Source organism: Sphaeramia orbicularis, unplaced genomic scaffold (genome assembly GCF_902148855.1).
Source record: "Sphaeramia orbicularis unplaced genomic scaffold, fSphaOr1.1, whole genome shotgun sequence".
NCBI lineage: Eukaryota > Metazoa > Chordata > Actinopteri > Kurtiformes > Apogonidae > Sphaeramia > Sphaeramia orbicularis.
The window spans coordinates 159658-181737 of record NW_021941569.1 but is presented as its reverse complement, the minus strand read 5'-3'; the positions used below and the strand labels follow the sequence as shown (position 1 = coordinate 181737).

The following is a 22080-nucleotide window of genomic DNA, read 5'->3' as shown; positions in this document are numbered from 1 at the left end:
TGCTCCAGGTTTCTGCTGTTAAAGCTCCTTTTTCCTTCCACTGTCACCACTCACTCGTGTTTGCTCCTGGAGGATTCTGCTGGGTCTGTAAACTGGATTTGATTCTGATTTGACTTGATAAAGCACTTTGTGACTCTGTCTGTGAAAAGTGCTCTATAAATAAAATGTACTTACTTACATAGTTTTGTTTGGGGGGGTGGGGTGGTACAAAACCAGAATAAAGCTGATGCAGAAGTCTGTTCTGATCCACTGTGGAACTGTTTGTGGTCATTATTTCAGAGCACATTCATCCATTTACTGATGAAATGTCATATTCATGTCCTTTCTAATATCAGTATTGATCCCAGTGTTGATGTGTGCATGTCTGCAGAAGTCAAATAATCAGATTACAGCTCAAAATGAATCTGAATCATTTAGTTAATACTGAATCAAATCGATATTGGATCAAATGGAATAGTGGTAAATCAATTCAGAACCATGTCCGTCTGTGTCGGGGGGGGGGGGGGGGGGGGGGGGCATCTGGCTGACGGTTTGTTTTTTTTAACCTGCTTCGGTTTTCAGTGGAATCCTGTTTCCACTTGGTTGACCTGTGGATGGAGCAGAGGGAATCGCCATGGTAACCACCAGACTGACTGTACCAGCTTCATTCTACATTTACACTGAAATGTTCTGATGTGTGTTCTGGAATCACTCACTGTCTGTTCATGTTCAGATGTTTGATGCTACTTCTTCTACCTCAACAGTTCATCTGTGTTTATTTACAGTAGAATGTAAACCCCCCCCCCCAGTAAAACTATATTCTAGGTGTAGTTTTATGTCACAGAAAAAAAAAGAAAATACTGATATTACTCCAAATGTTTCAATCTTACATGAAAACCACAAACTAAATTGTACTGAGTGAATGTCTGTCTGGTGTTTGTCTGGGTGGTGGTGGTGGGGGGGCACAGACCCCCCCACCACCACCACCACCTCATTATAATGAATGAGATCAGGGGATTTCCCAGAGGATCAATAACACCAGTTCTGATGTGATTAATTAATTAAGTAGGTGTAAACATCAAACACTAGGATGTCATGTGACCTCAGAGGACTCACATCATGGATGACGTTCATGAGCTGAAGTTAGTATATAAAAAAAAAACAAAAAACAAATGACAGTCCTACATAAATAAAAACAATAATCACGTCTTCTGATCGATTCCTCATATTGATCACTGATCGCTCCTTCCGCCACCGCCATGTTATGCAATGACGTCACCAAACAGGAAGTGAGCTCGTTGTTCTCCACGGTGGCTGCGGAGCGGAGCGGGAGGCTCGCGGACCGGGACGGCTCTTCCTCGTGCTCTTCTTCCTCCTCTTCCTCCACGCGGACCATGGACGGGTGAGCGCGGGAAATCCCCACTGGACCGGAATCGTGTTTCCCGCCGCCGTGTTTTTTTTTTTTTTTTTTTTTCACAGCCGTGTTTCCTTGGCGATTGAACCGCACCTGCGCGAGGCTCTGGCGTCAGTCCCACCCTCCGCCTGTTGTTGTTGTTGTTGTTTACTTGTTGACTGGACCGTCACCCCGCCACGCGCCCCCCCCCCTCTTCCTCAGTGCGTGTCGTGTTCCCGCGCCTCACGCGCCGTCTGTCGCTCTGTTTCGCCGTTTCTGCGTTTGATTTAGTTGAAAGTGTCGCGAGCGAAGAGCGGCGAGGTTTGAAGAGGTGAAATCCCGCGATAGCAGCGTCTCCGCCGTGAGTTCGGTGTAGTTGTGTTCAGTGTCGGTTTGTCCGGTTCCGTTTGTACCTGGAACACCTTTATTTATGGGTTTATTTAGGACAGAAGGATTTCCTTTACTGTAATAATTACATCAAACAAAGACTAGGGCTGTAAGAAACTATCAGTTCTGCAATATATCATGATATTTCATTTCACAATTATTAAAAAAGTACTGTATCAATATTTTTAGGTATTTATTCAAATGCAGATATGGCAGTGGTTCATTTTTGTTTTTCTTTATTATTTATATCTTATTTCTTATTATTTAACACTGTTTTATTAAATAATGTTTTTTTGAGTCCTCCTAAAAGCACTGTTTTCTGTCTGAGAGGCAGATGGGAGTTCATCTGTTTGGATTGAACTCAAATCCTGTTCTGATGTTAGTTGTGAACTAATAGAATCTGAACATTTGAACAGGATCTGAAACTGGAATGTCTGTAAAACAGAATTTCAGTTTGAACACAGTTGGAACATTTATGACCCTGTCCTGTGTTTCCTGCTCTGATCAAATAAAAATATGTTTAGTATTTGTGCAGATTTCTGCTGTAATTCAAGTTTGCCAGGAAATAATCTTTTAATAAAGAAACAAAACCAATAAAATTTGCCTTTTTAACAGTATCACGATATATCGTGGTATATCACATTGTGATCCTAGTATTGTGATCTGTATCATATCACCAGATTCTTGCTGATGCACAGCCCTAGTGTCGTTTTAGACACAAACAGACTGGAACAGAGAATTCCTTCAAAGAAATTTCAAATATTTGATGACGTCAGTAATAGCATAATAACATAATAGTTCATAATTAAACCAGTTATTGAAATGTTTTATTTTATTATTCAAACCTCATTAATGAACCAATCAGCTTTCATGTTACCTGTGTAGACACACCTGCTGATCTGATTATTGATTATTGATCACCGTCTCCTCAGGAATCAGAGTGGGTTTCTTCTGTCTGCTGCTCTGCGATCATGAGCTCCTCCCACCTGCCCACAGGTGAGTCCCACCTGTCTGCCTCATCCACCTGACACATCTGTGGTCATGTGACCTGACCGTCTGGATATTCCCTCCAACACTATTTTGTCTCAATTTTGTGATGTGGAAGAAATGTGTAACTTTTGTCATTCTTGCTCTGAAACTACTCTACACTTATTCCTTCTGTGTGAACACTCTTCTAATTTCTGGTCCAAAACTGAAAAATATATCATATTTAAAAGTAATGAAAAGATAACTATAACATCCCAAAATGTAATTACGTATTTTAAACATGACATTCACAATTTAGAATTTGTTGCAAATTTGTTCATTTTATTTGGAAAATTTCATATACATAAAAATAAATAGACCAAAACACACCCACATTTTAAAATCTTCCTATTGGAATTTGAAAAATATATTAAATCTTTAGAATTTATCTATAATAAAAAAAAGCTCTAACACCCTGGCAATTTATAAACAATTCTTTAATACTGACTGAACTCTCTGATGCATTTATTTATTTATATTTGTTAAATCTTATTTTTATTTATTTACTTTTTTATACTATTATTTGTCTATTCTGCTTTGTGTCTTTAAATCTATGCAGTATTTTCTTAAACTTTTTTGCTGAAATGCTTTTTCCTTTTTGACATCTTGTTATTTGTTTGTTCAAAATTTATGTATTGTACACGCAAATGTTTTCAGTAAAGTTGGAAAAAAAATGTGACCTGACCGTCTGTCTGTCTGTCTGTCTGTCTGTCTGTCCACAGTGGATGGCACTGACAGGCTGTGTGTCTCTGAGCGTGCTCAGTTCGTCCCCTCCCGGGTCCTTCACCTGCGTCAGCTACCGACCGAGGTCACGGAACAGGAAGTCCTGGCTTTGGCTCTGCCCTTTGGCCGAGTTAGCAAGCTAATAACGCTAAGGGCTAAGAACCAGGTAGGTGAGACAGGAGACAGGTGGGTGAGAGAGGTGGGTGAGACAGGAGACAGGTGAGACAGGAGGGTGAGACAGGAGACGGGTGAGACACGTGGGTGAGACAGGAGACAGGTGAGACAGGAGGGTGAAACAGGAGACAGGTGGGTGAGACAGGAGACAGGTGGGTGAGAGAGGTGGGTGAGACAGGAGACAGGTGAGACAGGAGGGTGAGACAGGTGGGTGAGACAGGAGACGGGTGAGACAGGAGGGTGAGACAGGAGGGTGAGACAGGTGGGCGAGACAGGAGACAGGTGAGACAGGTGGGTGAGACAGGAGACGGGTGAGACAGGTCCATGTGAGCCCAGCTGTCTCACATACGTGGACACTAACAGGTTTTCGTGTTCTGGTCTTTCAGGCGTTTTTAGAGATGGCGTCAGAGGAAGCAGCCGTTACCATGGTGAACTACTACACCTCGGCCACGCCCACTGTCAGAAACCAGCCAGTCTTCATCCAGTACTCCACCCACCGGGAGCTGAAGACCGACAACCTGACCAATCAGGTGAGCACTGGCCCCACCCATTTCACTGCACACATGTGTCACAGAAATGAATTTTAAACTGGAACTAAACGAGAGCTAACATGATCAAATACGGACGTTCGCAATATTTAGATTGCAGAGTCTTGTATGCGTCAGAACGGGTGACCTTTAACCCTGTCTCCTGGTCCTGGTGACCTTTAACCCTGTCTCCTGGTCCTGCTGACCTTTAACCCTGTCTCCTGGTCCTGCTGACCTTTAACCCTGTCTCCTGGTCCTGGTGACCTTTAACCCTGTCTCCTGGTCCTGGTGACCTTTAACCCTGTCTCCTGGTCCTGCTGACCTTTAACCCTGTCTCCTGGTCCTGGTGACCTTTAACCCTGTCTCCTGGTCCTGCTGACCTTTAACCCTGTCTCCTGGTCCTGGTGACCTTTAACCCTGTCTCCTGGTCCTGGTGACCTTTAACCCTGTCTCCTGGTCCTGGTGACCTTTAACCCTGTCTCCTGGTCCTGGTGACCTTTAACTGTTATTAGATACAGTCAGGGTTCTTTTATAACAATCATCTTTAACTTAAACTGATCAGAAATAGGATGTTTTTTTGTTTTTTTTTTTTGCAGTATCCGTTAATGACAAAGTACAGAAGAGGAAAAAAAAATTAAGGTCCAATATATGTTTTCTAGCTTATGGCCGACAGGCCATAAGCTATTGTCATCATGCGGTGTCCAGCAGCGTCGTCTGTCGTCGTCGTCGTCGTCTGTCGTCGTCGTCTGTCGTCGTCGTCTGTCGTCCGTTACAAAACTTTCAATCGTCCTCTTCTCTAAAACTCCAGTTCTGATTGACTTCAAACTTGGTATACAGCTTCTGTATGATGATGTCAACACAAGGGATTGAAATTATTTGGATCTGATTCTGGATTTGGTGCCACTTTGAAAAATTTTCCCATTATAAGAGATAGGAAGTGGATTGATCCAATAAATCAGTATCAATGATATCAAGTGTGAATTTGAATTTTTGACAGATCTGATTGAATATGAGCAAAACATGGACTATTTCTGTAATAGAATAAATACACAGAACTGGGGGAGAATAAATGAATCTGGATACATTTCCCAAAGCTTTGAATTTGGCCGCTAAGATACAGGACCATTGGTCCGATTTTTATTATAATTCTGAGACAAAAGTCTGAATTCTGACTTTAATCCCAGAATTTGGACTTTTTCCTCAGATGAACTAAAGGTGAGTGAATCTTCTGTTTTGAAAGTCATGTCTGTACATTTGAAGAAAAAGCCGCTGGTGTCTGTTTCCCTTCCTTTTGCTCGTTGAACAGGAAACCGTCGGATGTGTCAAAAGTCGCCTAAATCTGTCCTTATGTCAGCCTGCTTCACTCCTCCTGCACTTCCTAAAGCTCAAGTCATACTCTGCCTGAATGTCAGGATGTTTTTGTCTGAATTCTGAGACAAAAGTCTGAATTCTGTCTTTAATCTCAGAATAATAATAATAATAATAATAATAATAATAATAATAATAATAATAATAATAATAATAATAATAATAATAATCCTCTAAAGTCTATACTGGACTGTAGTTCTTGTGTATTTTTTCCAGTGGTCTTCTTCCTCTTCTGTATCAGTGACATTTTAAACCAGTCCTCATCAAACATGTGGTGTCTGGTGTAAACGTGCGCATTTACACAAAGTTTGTGAACAGAGAACCCACGGGGCGCTGCACGCCATCAGTTCAGCAGCGGTGCATTCTGGGAACATGGCGTCCGGAGGTGAGGAGCGGGCCTTCGTTCCAGCCCAGAGTCCAGTCCTGAGGATCATAGTGGAAAACCTGTTCTACCCAGTGACTCTGGAGGTCCTGCAGCAGGTGAGAGAGGACAGACTGGGACTGGGACTGGACTGGGACTGACGCTGGGACTGGGACTGGGACTGGACTGGGACTGACGCTGGGACTGACGCTGGGACTGGACTGGGACTGGGACTGGACTGGGACTGACACTGGGACTGGACTGGGACTGACGCTGGGACTGGACTGGGACTGGACTGGGACTGACGCTGGGACTGGGACTGGACTGGGACTGACGCTGGGACTGGACTGGGACTGGACTGGGACTGGGACTGGACTGGGACTGACACTGGGACTGGACTGGGACAGACACTGGGACTGGACTGGGACTGACGCTGGGACTGGACTGGGACTGGACTGGGACTGACGCTGGGACTGGACTGGGACTGGGACTGGACTGGGACTGACACTGGGACTGGACTGGGACAGACACTGGGACTGGACTGGGACTGACGCTGGGACTGGACTGGGACTGGACTGGGACTGACGCTGGGACTGGACTGGGACTGGACTGGGACTGACGCTGGGACTGGACTGGGACTGACACTGGACAGACACAGAGGGACACAGACCACACAGACATATTGATATGTATTGATTATGTGGATGTGATGTCACAGTGATGTCACTTCCTTTTGCAGATTTTCAGTAAGTTCGGCTCCGTGTTGAAGATCATCACATTCACCAGAAACAACCAGTTTCAGGCTCTGCTGCAGTTCAGCGACACCGTGCACGCTCAGCACGCCAAAGCGGTAGGTCACGGGCACACTCACACATGCACACCCACACATACACACTCACACATGCACACCCACACATACACACTCACACATACACACCCACACATGCACACCCACATATACACGCTCACACATACACACTCACACATGCACACCCACACGTACACACTCACACATGCACACCCACACGTACACACACATGCACACCCACACATACACACTCACACATGCACACCCACACATACACGCTCACTCATACACACTCACACATGCACACTCACACATACACACTCACACATGCACACCCACTCATACACACTCACACATGCACACTCACACATACACACTCACACATGCACACCCACTCATACACACTCACACATGCACACTCACACATACACACTCACACATGCACACCCACTCATACACACTCACACATGCACACTCACACATACACGCTCACTCATACACACTCACTCATACACACTCACACATGCACACTCACTCATACACACTCACTCATACACACTCACTCATACACACTCACATATACACACTCACTCATACACGCTCACTCATACACACTCACTCATACACGCTCACTCATACACACTCACTCATACACGCTCACTCATACACACTCACATATACACACTCACTCATACACACTCACTCATACACACTCACTCATACACGCTCACTCATACACACTCACTCATACACGCTCACTCATACACACTCACTCATACACGCTCACTCATACACACTCACTCATACACGCTCACTCATACACACTCACTCATACACACTCACACATGCACACTCACACATACACACTCACTCATACACACTCACACATGCACACCCACATATACACGCTCACACATGCACACTCACACATACACGCTCACTCATACACACTCACTCATACACACTCACACATGCACACTCACTCATACACACTCACTCATACACACTCACACATGCACACTCACTCATACACACTCACTCATACACGCTCACTCATACACACTCACTCATACACGCTCACTCATACACACTCACATATACACACTCACTCATACACACTCACACATGCACACCCACATATACACGCTCACACATGCACACTCACACATACACGCTCACTCATACACACTCACTCATACACACTCACACATGCACACTCACTCATACACACTCACTCATACACACTCACACATGCACACCCACTCATACACACTCACACATGCACACTCACACATACACACTCACACATGCACACCCACTCATACACACTCACACATGCACACCCACTCATACACACTCACACATGCACACCCACATATACACGCTCACACATGCACACTCACTCATACACACTCACTCATACACACTCACTCATACACACTCACTCATACACACTCACACATGCACACTCACTCATACACACTCACTCATACACACTCACACATGCACACCCACTCATACACACTCACACATGCACACTCACACATACACACTCACACATGCACACCCACTCATACACACTCACACATGCACACCCACTCATACACACTCACACATGCACACCCACATATACACGCTCACACATGCACACTCACACATACACGCTCACTCATACACACTCACTCATACACACTCACTCATACACACTCACTCATACACACTCACACATGCACACTCACTCATACACACTCACTCATACACACTCACTCATACACACTCACACATGCACACTCACTCATACACGCTCACTCATACACACTCACTCATACACACTCACTCATACACACTCACACATGCACACTCACACATGCACACTCACTCATACACACTCACTCATACACACTCACTCATACACACTCACTCATACACACTCACATATACACACTCACTCATACACACTCACATATACACGCTCACACATACACACTCACTCATACACACTCACACATGCACACTCACACATGCACACTCACTCATACACACTCACTCATACACGCTCACATATACACGCTCACACATACACACTCACTCATACACACTCACTCATACACACTCACTCATACACACTCACATATACACACTCACTCATACACACTCACTCATACACACTCACATATACACGCTCACACATACACACTCACATATACACGCTCACACATACACGCTGCAAAATTCATCCAAAATTCCAAATGACTCCGCTTCTCCTCCAGTTGGATCCACCTGTAGCTTAGAACAGTCTCTTGTATGTGGAACTAAATTGTCCACATCCACTGTGGAATGTGGACTCTGTGGACATTTACACTGAACATTGAAAATCCCATTTCCCACACATTTAAAATAAGAACTCAACTAATATTGATGTGAATTGAATCTAATTGGACAGACACATGACTGGGACCAAGATTCAACTTTGTACCAAATATGGTTCCACTTCATTTCTCTTCCGCTCCGCTCTGTTGACTTTTGTTATTTTTTATGCACCATTTTCAAAAAATCATAAAAAATGCAATTTGTGAAATATCATGATGAAATTTGTTTTGCACATTCATACTTTAAAAAGAAATAGTCAATCCACGCATGCACACCGTTTGGGGTGCTTGGCGGAGGTTTGCGTTCTCTGAACACTTGTTGAAAATGAGAATTAGTTCTCAACTAATTTACCTGGTTAAATAAAGGTTAAATAGAATAAACAAGTGGTGCCAGGCACAACAAACCCCGCCCCCGTCCCATTCATAAATGGGAAGATTTAAAAAAAAAAAAAAAAAATTAAAATTTTTTTTAACTTTGACCTACTTTTCCCAAAATGTAATCATATCTATTCTGGGTCAGTGGTAATCTGTGAACCCAGTCTGGTATGAATTCAACCAATAGTTTTGCTGCTAAAGTGTTAAACAAACAAACAAACAAACCGAACGGGGTGGGGTAGTAAATAAATACAGAGCTGGTCTAAATAAACATAAGTGTGTTCTGTTTGTGTCACATGAACTGGATGAAAGTGTGACTATGAACTGGATCTTAACGGAGCTCGTCTTCGTGGTGTTTGTGTGTGTTTGTTCGTGCGTGGCGTCGGCGTCAGGCGCTGGACGGTCAGAACATCTACAACAACTGCTGCACGCTTCGCATCGACTTCTCCAAACTGAGCGCGCTCAACGTCAAGTACAACAACGACAAGAGCCGGGACTTCACCAGAGCCGACCTGCCGACCGGAGAGCTGGAGCCCACCGCCGCCTTCGGTAAGACCGCCCACCGCCCCGCCCCCACCCACGCCACCACAGACGCCTCACATGACCTCTGACCTCTATTTGTTTCAGGTGTGGCCCTGCCGCCGTACGGAGCCACAGCTTTCCCCCCTACCTTCCACCAACACACAGGTGAGACGCACCTGAGACACAAGAACTGCTCTGATTGGACGATTCTGTGTGTGTGTCTGTGCTCTGATTGGACACTTGTATGTGTCTGTGTTCTGATTGGACGGTTGTGTCTCTGTCTGTGCTCTGATTGGACAGTTGTGCCTCTGTCTGTGTTCTGATTGGACGGTTGTGTCTCTGTCTGTGCTCTGATTGGACAGTTGTGTCTCTGTCTGTGCTCTGATTGGACGGCTGTGTCTCTGTCTGTGTTCTGATTGGACGGCTGTGTCTCTGTCTGTGCTCTGATTGGACAGTTGTGTCTCTGTCTGTGTTCTGATTGGACAGTTGTGTCTCTGTCTGTGCTCTGATTGGACGGTTGTTTCTCTGTCTGTGCTCTGATTGGACGGTTGTGTCTCTGTCTGTGCTCTGATTGGACAGTTGTGTCTCTGTCTGTGTTCTGATTGGACGGCTGTGTCTGTCTGTGTTCTGATTGGACGGCTGTGTCTCTGTCTGTGTTCTGATTGGACGGCTGTGTCTCTGTCTGTGTTCTGATTGGACGGCTGTGTCTCTGTCTGTGTTCTGATTGGACAGTTGTGTCTCTGTCTGTGCTCTGATTGGACAGTTGTGTGTGTGTGTGTGTGTGTGTCTGTGCTCTGATTGGACAGTTGTGTGTGTGTCTGTGCTCTGATTGGACAGTTGTGTGTGTGTGTCTGTGCTCTGATTGGACGGTTGTGTGTGTGTGTGTGTGTGTGTGTGTCTGTGCTCTGATTGGACAGTTGTGTGTGTGTGTCTGTGCTCTGATTGGACAGTTGTGTGTGTGTCTGTGCTCTGATTGGACAGTTGTGTGTGTGTGTCTGTGCTCTGATTGGACGGTTGTGTGTGTGTGTGTGTGTGTGTGTGTGTGTGTCTGTGCTCTGATTGGACAGTTGTGTGTGTGTGTCTGTGCTCTGATTGGACAGTTGTGTGTGTGTCTGTGCTCTGATTGGACAGTTGTGTCTCTGTCTGTGTTCTGATTGGACGGCTGTGTCTCTGTCTGTGCTCTGATTGGACAGTTGTGTGTGTGTGTCTGTGCTCTGATTGGACAGTTGTGTGTGTGTCTGTGCTCTGATTGGACGGTTGTGTCTCTGTCTGTGCTCTGATTGGACAGTTGTGTCTCTGTCTGTGCTCTGATTGGACGGTTGTTTCTCTGTCTGTGCTCTGATTGGACGGTTGTGTCTCTGTCTGTGCTCTGATTGGATGGTTGTGTCTCTGTGCTCTGATTGGACAGTTGTGTCTCTGTCTGTGCTCTGATTGGACAGTTGTGTCTCTGTCTGTGCTCTGATTGGACGGTTGTGTCTCTGTCTGTGTTCTGATTGGACGGCTGTGTCTCTGTCTGTGTTCTGATTGGACGGCTGTGTCTCTGTCTGTGTTCTGATTGGACGGTTGTGTCTCTGTCTGTGTTCTGATTGGACGGCTGTGTCTCTGTCTGTGTTCTGATTGGACGGCTGTGTCTCTGTCTGTGCTCTGATTGGACGGTTGTGTCTCCAGGTGTCTCAGTACCAGTCGTTCCTGGTTCCTTGGTGTCTCCTCCTCGGGTTGCCCTCCAGATGGCGCCCCCTGCTGTCCACTCGGTGCTGCTGGTGTCCAACCTGAACCCAGAGGTCAGAGGTCACACGTGTCCTGAGGTCAGCCGGCCAATCAGAGCTCTTTCCTGTTTAACGGACTGTGTTTGTTGTTTCAGAGCGTCTCTCCTCACTGCCTCTTCATCCTGTTCGGTAAGAATCCACCCATACGACAGTAACGTATGAACAGCAGGAAAAACGACAGGTTCAGGTCCAAACGGCGTCTGTAAACCAGAGCGGTGGTTTTAAACGGCGTCTGTAAACCAGAGCGGTGGTTTTAAACGGCGTCTGTAAACCAGAGCGGTGGTTTTAAACGGCGTCTGTAAACCAGAGCGGTGGTTTTAAACGGCGTCTGTAAACCAGAGCGGTGGTTTTAAACGGCGTCTGTAAACCAGAGCGGTGGTTTTAAACGGCGTCTGTAAACCAGAGCGGTGGTTTTAAACGGCGTCTGTAAACCAGAGCGGTGGTTTTAATTCAGTCTGCTCTTCCTTTGACTCTGAACATCCTTCTGTTCACTGTCTGATGTTTGATTCAACACGTCACATGTTTCTAACAGTTTTTGCTGCTTCTTGTCATGGGGTCAGAGGTCATGTACTAGACAAATATCAATATGACAATTAAAATAACTATGTATCCTATTATAATATAATAATAACTATATATACATGTAAAATATGAGTGAAACATAGTTACATAGGAGACAGGTGAGTCTGTCATCTGTTATAGATCTACACTATCTATTATAGATCTACAGTATCTACATATTATAGATCTACAGTATCCATTATATATCTACAGTACCTATCTATAATAGATCTACAGTATATATTATAGATCTACAGTATCTTTCTATCATAGATCTACAGTATCTGTTATAGATCTACAGTATCTATTATAGATCTACAGTATCTATTATAGATCTACAGTATCTATCTATAATAGATCTACAGTATATATTATAGATCTACAGTGTCTGTTATAGATCTACAGTATCTATTATAGATCTACAGTGTCTATTATAGATCTACAGTATCTATCTATAATAGATCTACAGTATATATTATAGATCTACAGTGTCTGTTATAGATCTACAGTATCTATTATAGATCTACAGTATCTATCTATTATAGATCTACAGTATCTATTATAGATCTACAGTATCTGTTATAGATCTACAGTATCCATTATATATCTACAGTATCTATCTATAATAGATCTACAGTATATATTATAGATCTACAGTATCTATCTATTATAGATCTACAGTGTCTGTTATAGATCTACAGTATCTATTATAGATCTACAGTATCTATCTATTATAGATCTACAGTGTCTATTATAGATCTACAGTATCTATCTATTATAGATCTGGGTTCAGGGTTAGGGTAGGTGGACCTGGCAGTGGGAGGCGGGGCTTGGTGACCTCCTGTGGCGGTGGGAGGCGGGGCTTGCTGACCTCCTGTGTGTTGTTGTTGTTTTCGCAGGTGTCTACGGGGACGTCCAAAGGGTTAAAATCCTCTTCAATAAGAAGGAGAACGCTTTGGTCCAGATGAGCGACGCCACGCAGGCTCAGCTGGGTCAGTTCGCCGTCCGTCCGTCATTGATCCCGTCATTGATCCGATCGATCGTTAAAATGGCTGACCCGTGTTGTGTTTGTGTCCCCGACAGCCATGAGCCACCTGAACGGCCAGCGTCTCCATGGTAACGTCATCCGGGTGACGCTGTCCAAACACCCGGTGGTGCAGCTGCCTCGAGGGGCGGCGGGCCAGGAGGAGCAGGCGCTGACCCGGGACTACGCAGGCTCCGCCCTCCACCGCTTCAAAAAGCCCGGCTCCAAAAACTTCAACAACATCTTCCCCCCATCAGCGACGCTGCACCTGTCCAACATCCCGTAAGAGCACGAGTGTTAGAACAGCGTTTCTTCCACTGTTTAAAAAACAAACAAAAGAATCAACTAAAGCAACAAAAACAAACAAAAGAAACAAAATGAACAACAAACTAAATGCACAAAAACACCTTGTTTACCTGTGTGTGTACAGGTTTGTTTACCTGTGTTTACCTGTTTACCTGTGTTTACCTGTGTGTGTACAGGTTTGTTTACCTGTGTTTACCTGTGTTTACCTGTGTGTGTACAGGTTTGTTTACCTGTGTTTACCTGTTTGTTTACCTGTGTTTACCTGTGTGTGTACAGGTTTGTTTACCTGTTTACCTGTGTTTACCTGTTTGTGTATGGGTTTGTTTACCTGTTTACATGTGTTTACCTGTTTGTTTACCTGTGTTTACCTGTGTGTGTGTACAGGTTTGTTTACCTGTTTGTTTATCTGTGTGTGTGTGTACAGGTTTGTTTACCTGTTTGTTTACCTGTTTGTTTCCAGTTCTTCAGTGACAGAGGACGTGTTGAAGGATCTCTTCTCCTCCGGTGGATTCACCGTCAAAGCCTTCAAGTTTTTCCAGTGAGTCTCTGTTTCTGATTGGTCGGTGAGGTTGTCCGTCGTGGTGGCGTGCGTTCTGATTGGCTGACGTCCTGTGCTCTGATTGGCTCACAGGAAGGACAGGAAGATGGCGCTGATGCAGCTGGCGTCGGTGGACGAGGCCATCGAGGCTCTGGTGACGCTTCACGACCGACAGCTGGACCACAACCAGCACCTGCGAGTGTCCTTCTCCAAGTCCACCATCTGACCTATGACCTCTGACCCCCCTCTGACCCCACCATCTGACCCTGCCTTCCTGCCCTGTCCCACCATTTGACCTCTGACCCCAACCTTTGACCTCTGACCCCACCCTCCGACCTCTGACCCCGCCCTCCTGCCCTGCCCCCCCCTCTGACCTCTGACTCCAGACGCACAGGTCGGCCTCAGAACATTTAACGTATCAATTACATCGATTGCAGATTTAGGTCCATTTGACGTTTACCGATTGATCGGTAACAAAGAGAAAACATCGTTACGTTCGACTGAAACGTCGCAGATTTTCGATAAAAACACGACTTCAGGACGTTTCCATTTTCACAGTCGGTGAATCACTAGCGTGGGTTCGTTAGTTTAGATCAAACACCGCCGCCGTCATAAACATGTCGGAGTCAATGATCACCAACCGGGCCTTTGGATCCGGTACCGGAACCGGGCCGGATGCTCACTACAGAAAGCCACCACAGTCCTGACCCGGGTCCGACAGACTGGATTAAAAAAGACACAAAAAAACCAAAGAACTGATGTGAACTCAAACTGAGTGAAGAACAAGTGTCGGCGACAGGAAGTGAAAACCTGGTAATCTCAGACGATATTTGATAGAGTTCGGATTTTACACCACGATTACGTCATTAAAAGGATCTGATGTCTTCGTGGAAACCAAACCTGTTCGCAGGTTTATAGTTGAAATAAAGTTCAGTTTCAAAAACTCCAGTTTCAAAACACATTCAAAAGGCGTCGCATTGAACATGGAGGAGAAAATATTTATGAGTTCATTCATGAAGGTTCAACAGTTAAAAAAATCAAACTTTTTAGAAATAAAAGCACTTCGTCCAAATACGAATGTTACTGAACACTAGAAGATCTACGATAAATCCAGAGGTTTATCATCAACATCTGGAGCTTTGGTTTACAACGACAGAACGCACTTGGAAATGCAACATTAGCCCGTTAGCTTTACGTTCAGTCTGCTACTAGCCTGTTAGCTTTACATTCCGTTTGCTACTAGCCTGTTAGCTTTACATTCAGTCTGCTACTAGCCTGTTAGCTTTACATTCTGTTTGCTACTAGCCTGTTAGCTTTCCGTTCAGTCTGCTACTAGCCTGTTAGCTTTACGTTTAGTTTGCTACTAGCCCGTTAGCTTTGCATTTCGTCTACTACTAGACTTTTAGCTTTACATTCCGTTTGCTACTAGCCCGTTAGCTTTACATCCCATCTTCTACTAGCCTGTTAGCTTTGCATGCCATCTCCTACTAGCTCGTTAGCCTCATCAGTCAGTCTGCTAGTAGTCCATTAGCTACTATGAGTTTACTACTGTCTGCTCTCAAAAGAAAAAAACTACATTTATTCGTCATAAAAAATGTGAATGCTCTCATTTCATACATTTATTCAATAACGTCTATGACACATTCCATTTAAATTTTATTTCTTCATGTGTAGAACATGCCTACTACTGACATGCTAATTAGCTGTTGTGCTACATTTACATGACAGATTTTAACATGTGGCATTTACGTCACACTGTTTTTACCATTTTTAGCCTTTTAGCATCTACTTTACTGCGTATGATGATTAAAGCTGTTTTCGTGTTAGCTTAATGTTAGCGCTGACGTTAATTTAAAATGTTGAATGAAACACACGTTTTAAACTTGTATTTGTTTGATTTGATTTAATTTGCAGATATTTACAGCTAACTCTAACTGTAATTCAAACTGATACTGAAAGCCCCGGCTAACATGCTAATGGCTAATGTCAAAGCTAATGATCTGAGGTTTTCTGGCCTTCACCTTTGACCTCCACTGTCCCAGACTTTGACTACGCCCCTGCCCTCTGACCTTTGACCTCTGACTTCAGGGCCTGTGATTGGCCTGCGGTGGGAACAAACGGACCAATGGGAGAGCTTCCTGTGCCTACAAACACGTGATGTCACAGTGACGGGTCGTTGTCATGGTTACAGAGGTTACAGAGCACATTCCTCAGCATACGGAGCTCCGAGTAGCAAAGCTTTGTGGGTAATGGAGTCCAGTGAGGAGTCCAAGCAGAAGAAGCCGTTAGTTTTCTTTTAACTGAAGCCTTTTTCTAACAAGAGTCAGTTCTTTGATTTTTCTGTCTCACCAACATTATAAAAGGGAAATGTCTCTAATGTTCTGGTCGAATCTGAAGACAAACGACCGTTTCACCGACGTTGGGTTCAGACGAAGTTTCATTTGGTTTAAACCACGTTTCCTGTTTATGCTCGTTTTGGAGAAACAACAAACCAACGTTATTATCGTTAACGAAAACTAACGAAATGACCAAAACTAGAACTGTAAAAACATTTTCATTAACTGAAATAAATGTAAACTAGAATTAAAGAAAATAACCATAACTAACTGAAACTGTATTGTGTGTTTACAAAACTAACTAAAACAGATAAAAATTATGGATAAAATTCCCTTCATTTTCGTCTTTGTCAATGTCGGATTGATACGAAATTGATTTATTTCACTCGAGCAATTTTAGCTAGCGGCACCATCCGACACTTTTTGCTCCGTCACTTGTGTTCACTTGTGGTTTCCAGTCGTCTTCTGGTCCCCACTCTACCTGGAAACATGGAGACTAAAGCAGCAGAGTCCTGTCTGGGATTGATTTGAATAGGAGCACAGAGAAGAAGAGAAAAGATACGACTAAACTAAAACTAAACTACAACTGAACTACAACTGAACTACAACTAAACTACAACTGAACTACAACTGAACTACAACTAAACTACAACTAAACTACAACTGAACTACAACTAAACTACAACTAAACTACAACTGAACTACAACTAAACTACAACTGAACTACAACTGAACTACAACTGAACTACAACTGAACTACAACTAAACTACAACTGAACTACAACTGAACTACAACTAAACTACAACTGAACTACAACTAAACTACAACTGAACTACAACTGAACTACAACTGAACTACAACTGAACTACAACTAAACTACAACTAAACTACAACTGAACTACAACTGAACTACAACTGAACTACAACTGAACTACAACTGAACTACAACTGAACTACAACTAATACTAAAACTAATCAATCACATTTTATTTCTATAGCGCCAAATCATAACAAAAGTTCTCTCATGACACTTTCATATAGAGTTGGTCTAAACCAGACTGAAGCCGGTTTACAGAAACCAACAGAATCCAACAAACACTAGTGAGTGGAGACAGAGGAAGGAAAAAGTCCCTTTAACAGCAGAAACCTGAGGAGGATGGACGAGTGACAGGAGGAGAGAGAGGGTTAAAGAGAGAGAGGAAAGGAGGAGAAAAGAGAGAGAGAGAGAGACTGAGGGAGAAGGGGGGAGGTAGGGGGAGACACATGAACAGAAAACTGAACTAGAACATCTGTGGAACTATAGAATAAACACTATCAGAACTATATACAAACTGAGCATTTAGAAAAAAATGAAAACTAATACAAACTATCAAACCTGCTCTAAAAACAAAGTCAGACTAACTGAATAAGAGAAAAAAAGTCCAAACTAAATCAAACTAAACTAGAATGAAAAATCCAAACTATTAGAACCTTGACACAAACTGTCAGTCAGGTCTTTTCAGAATTCCATACAGCCGCACGAAGCGACCAAGCCGTTTCCGTGTTTGTTGTTGCTGCGTCCAAACTGTGGCTGCACAGAATTCTGAAAAGGCCTGAGTGACGGTTTGGGTTTGGGACGGAAACAAACACATTTCAGTAGAGCTGCAACCGATTAATCGACTCAACCTGACCCAAAAAAAATCATTCAGCCACAGTTCTCCTGAATCTTCAGCTTTGTTTCCTTCATTTCTCTGCTGTTAAACATTGGTTCCACTGTTGTGTTTCACACGGACGCTTATTGTGACGCACAAAGAAGCTTCAATTCAGGAAAACTGACATAGAATATTTCCCTTCAATCAATTCGAGTCGATTAATCAAATCGAGACTTTTTGCATTGACTTCAAACACCTGATGGATTAATCGGTTGCAGCTCTACGCTTCAAAGTTGTTCAGGTTCGTAATCACGGAAAGACGAACAAATTCACAATACTAGGGCAAGAATCTGACGATACAAATCACAATACTAGGACCACAATACGATATATCATGATACTGTTAAAAAGGCAATTTTTTGTTTGTTTCTTTTTTTAAAGGATTTTTTCCTTGAAGAATTGAATTCCAGCAGAAATCTGCACAAATCCTAAACACATTTTTATTTGATCCCAACAGGATCTAATGTTCTATCAGCAAATGTTCCAACTGTGTTCAAACTGAAATTGTGTTTTCCAGACATTCCAGTTTCAGATCCTGTTCAAATGTTCAGATTCTATTAGTTCACAACTAACATCAGAACAGGATTTGAGTTCAATCCAAACAAAGGAACGAACATTATTGAATAAAAGAGTGTGAAATAAGAATAAATGAAATAGAAACAAAAAAGAAAAACTAAAATGAACCTCCACAATATCTGCATTTGAATAAATACCTAAAAATATCCATACAGTACTTTTTAATATCCATACAGTATCGTGAAATGAAATATCGCGATATATTGCAGAACTGATATTTTCTTACAGCCCTAACTGTCACCATGACGACCGTCCTCCACTGCTTTAAACATCTGCTCGTATTCATACGTCGTCCGTTTGTCTTGTACGTGTTGAACATTTGACAGAACCAGAACCACCAGGACCGTGCAGACCTGGTCAGACCAGAACCAACACTGACCCCTGTGGGACGCCTCTGGAAACAGGATGATCAATAAGTAATCAGTAAAAAAACAAAAAACATTACTTTTCCTTTTGTTTTGAAACAGAAACATCAAAGAACGACTGATTCCTGTTTTTTTTTTTTCCTGTTTGTTTTCGTTCATATTTGATCTGCATGTTTCCAGTTTGTGTCAAATGTCCGACATTATTTATTCCGTTCGTTTTCACTGTCACTTTTTTATTTTCTTTGGGTTCTAAACTCTGACCGTGTGCACAGACTTTTGGCTCCTCCCATTGGCGTTGAATGTTGCCGTCTGATTGGCTGAAACACCTGTCTGTCCTTTTCCTTTGTTTGGACTTTTAGCTGCGATCTGGATGAACTTCTTCTTCTGTGCCTTATTTTTCTGCTGGTTTTTGTTTTGTACGTGTCCGGGTTCGGTTCACTGTCGTGTTCTTCGTATGTTTTGGGGGATTTTTAATCATGAATGTATTTATACTGTACAACATGAAACAGGAAATGCTTTGGATGCCCCGCCCACCTGTCACACCTGTGTGTGCGTATTTATGTGTGTGTGTGTGTGTGTGTGTGTGTGTGTATTGAGCTGTGATTGGTTGAGCTTCATCTTCTTTTTTTCTATTAAAATATATTTAATTCAAATGTGGTTTATTATGTTTGTTTAGGTTCCACATTCAGACCAAGAAGAACCCGAGGAAAAACAGAACAAAACAGAAAAACAGAACAAAAATATACAGGTGGGAATCACCATGGTAACCTCGTATACAGGTGGGAATCACCATGGTAACCACGTATACAGGTGGGAATCACCATGGTAACCACGTATACAGGTGGGAATCACCATGGTAACCTCGTATACAGGTGGGAATCACCATGGTAACCTCGTATACAGGTGGGAATCACCATGGTAACCACGTATACAGGTGGGAATCACCATAGTAACCACGTATACAGGTGGGAATCACCATAGTAACCACGTATACAGGTGGGAATCACCATGGTAACCAGGTATACAGGGTGGGAGTCACCATAGTAACCACGTATACAGGGTGAGAATCACCATAGTAACCACGTATACAGGGTGAGAATCACCATGGTAACCACGTATACAGGTGGGAATCACCATGGTAACCTCGTATACAGGTGGGAATCACCATGGTAACCACGTATACAGGTGGGAATCACCATAATAACCACGTATACAGGTGGGAATCACCATAATAACCACGTATACAGGTGGGAATCACCATGGTAACCAGGTATACAGGGTGGGAGTCACCATAGTAACCACGTGTACAGGGTGAGAATCACCATGGTAACCACGTATACAGGGTGGGAGTCACCATGGTAACCACGTATACAGGTGGGAATCGCCATAGTAACCACGTATACAGGGTGGGAATCACCAAAGTAACCACGTATACAGGTGGGAATCACCATGGTAACCAGGTATACAGGGTGGGAATCACCATGGTAACCACGTATACAGGTGGGAATCACCATGGTAACCACGTATACAAGTGGGAATCACCATGGTGACCACGTATACAGGTGGGAATCACCATGGTAACCACATACACAGGGTGGGAATCACCATGGTAACCACGTATACAGGTGGGAGTCACCATGGTAACCACGTATACAGGTGGGAATCACCATGGTAACCACGTATACAAGTGGGAATCACCATGGTAACCACGTATACAGGTGGGAATCACCATGGTAACCACATACACAGGGTGGGAATCACCATGGTAACCACGTATACAGGTGGGAATCACCATAATAACCACGTATACAGGTGGGAATCACCATAATAACCACGTATACAGGTGGGAATCACCATGGTAACCAGGTATACAGGGTGGGAGTCACCATAGTAACCACGTGTACAGGGTGAGAATCACCATGGTAACCACGTATACAGGGTGGGAGTCACCATGGTAACCACGTATACAGGTGGGAATCGCCATAGTAACCACGTATACAGGGTGGGAATCACCAAAGTAACCACGTATACAGGTGGGAATCACCATGGTAACCAGGTATACAGGGTGGGAATCACCATGGTAACCACGTATACAGGTGGGAATCACCATGGTAACCACGTATACAAGTGGGAATCACCATGGTGACCACGTATACAGGTGGGAATCACCATGGTAACCACATACACAGGGTGGGAATCACCATGGTAACCACGTATACAGGTGGGAGTCACCATGGTAACCACGTATACAGGTGGGAATCACCATGGTAACCACGTATACAAGTGGGAATCACCATGGTAACCACGTATACAGGTGGGAATCACCATGGTAACCACATACACAGGGTGGGAATCACCATGGTAACCACGTATACAGGTGGGAGTCACCATGGTAACCACGTATACAGGTGGGAATCACCATGGTAACCACGTATACAAGTGGGAGTCACCATGGTAACCACGTATACAGGTGGGAATCACCATGGTAACCACGTACACAGGGTGGGAATCACCATGGTAACCACGTACACAGGGTAGGAGTCACCATGGTAACCAGGTATACAGGGTGGGAGTCACCATGGTAACCACGTACAGGGTGGGAGTCACCATGGTAACCATGGTAACAGTCTTCTTGGTTGTTCCTGTAATTCCATACTGATGCTGCCTTCACGTGCGCTGTGAATTACGGTAAATACTAGTTCTTAACTCCTACAGTGCACATGAACGCCTCCTCGTGTCGTATTTTCTGCTGCAGAACTGGGAAAACATTTAGATCCATAAGGTGAATTTAACCTTTGATCTTTTCAACATGGCGGAGAACGAGTACTTCATGGCCACTGATAAACAGTGTTTTTTTTAACGCTCTGCTGTTAGTGGAGGGTTTTACACATTTAGAGAACAAGC

At 43.8% G+C, this 22080-nt stretch overlaps 1 protein-coding gene across 2 annotated transcripts; it reads left to right on the top strand.

Annotated features, from left to right (window-relative positions):
* The first annotated feature begins 1225 nt into the window (after positions 1-1225).
* Positions 1226-16687, top strand: LOC115416143 (polypyrimidine tract-binding protein 3-like). Of its 2 annotated transcripts, XM_030129867.1 has the most exons (15): positions 1226-1381; positions 2692-2755; positions 3508-3674; positions 4069-4212; positions 5896-6057; positions 6678-6788; positions 9883-10039; positions 10118-10177; positions 11681-11793; positions 11874-11907; positions 13239-13331; positions 13423-13645; positions 14130-14207; positions 14301-14431; positions 14541-16687. In XM_030129867.1, coding segments are annotated over exons 2-15 (1500 nt in total). In that variant the 5' UTR covers positions 1226-1381; positions 2692-2730; the 3' UTR covers positions 14543-16687. The 2 variants fall into 2 exon arrangements, with proteins under 2 accessions (XP_029985727.1, XP_029985726.1); XM_030129866.1 differs by having other exon boundaries at positions 1227-1381; positions 14301-16687.
* The last annotated feature ends 5393 nt before the right edge of the window (positions 16688-22080 follow it).

What these genes read in the sequence shown, in the direction of transcription:
- LOC115416143 (XM_030129867.1), top strand. Translation starts at nt 2,731, where the DNA reads ATGAGCTCCTCCCACCTGCCCACAG. An exon ending in CTCTGGAGGTCCTGCAGCAG is followed by an intron (nt 6,058 to 6,677) that starts GTGAGAGAGGAC and finishes TTCCTTTTGCAG; the next exon opens with ATTTTCAGTAAGTTCGGCTC. An exon ending in TGTCCAACCTGAACCCAGAG is followed by an intron (nt 11,794 to 11,873) that starts GTCAGAGGTCAC and finishes TTGTTGTTTCAG; the next exon opens with AGCGTCTCTCCTCACTGCCT.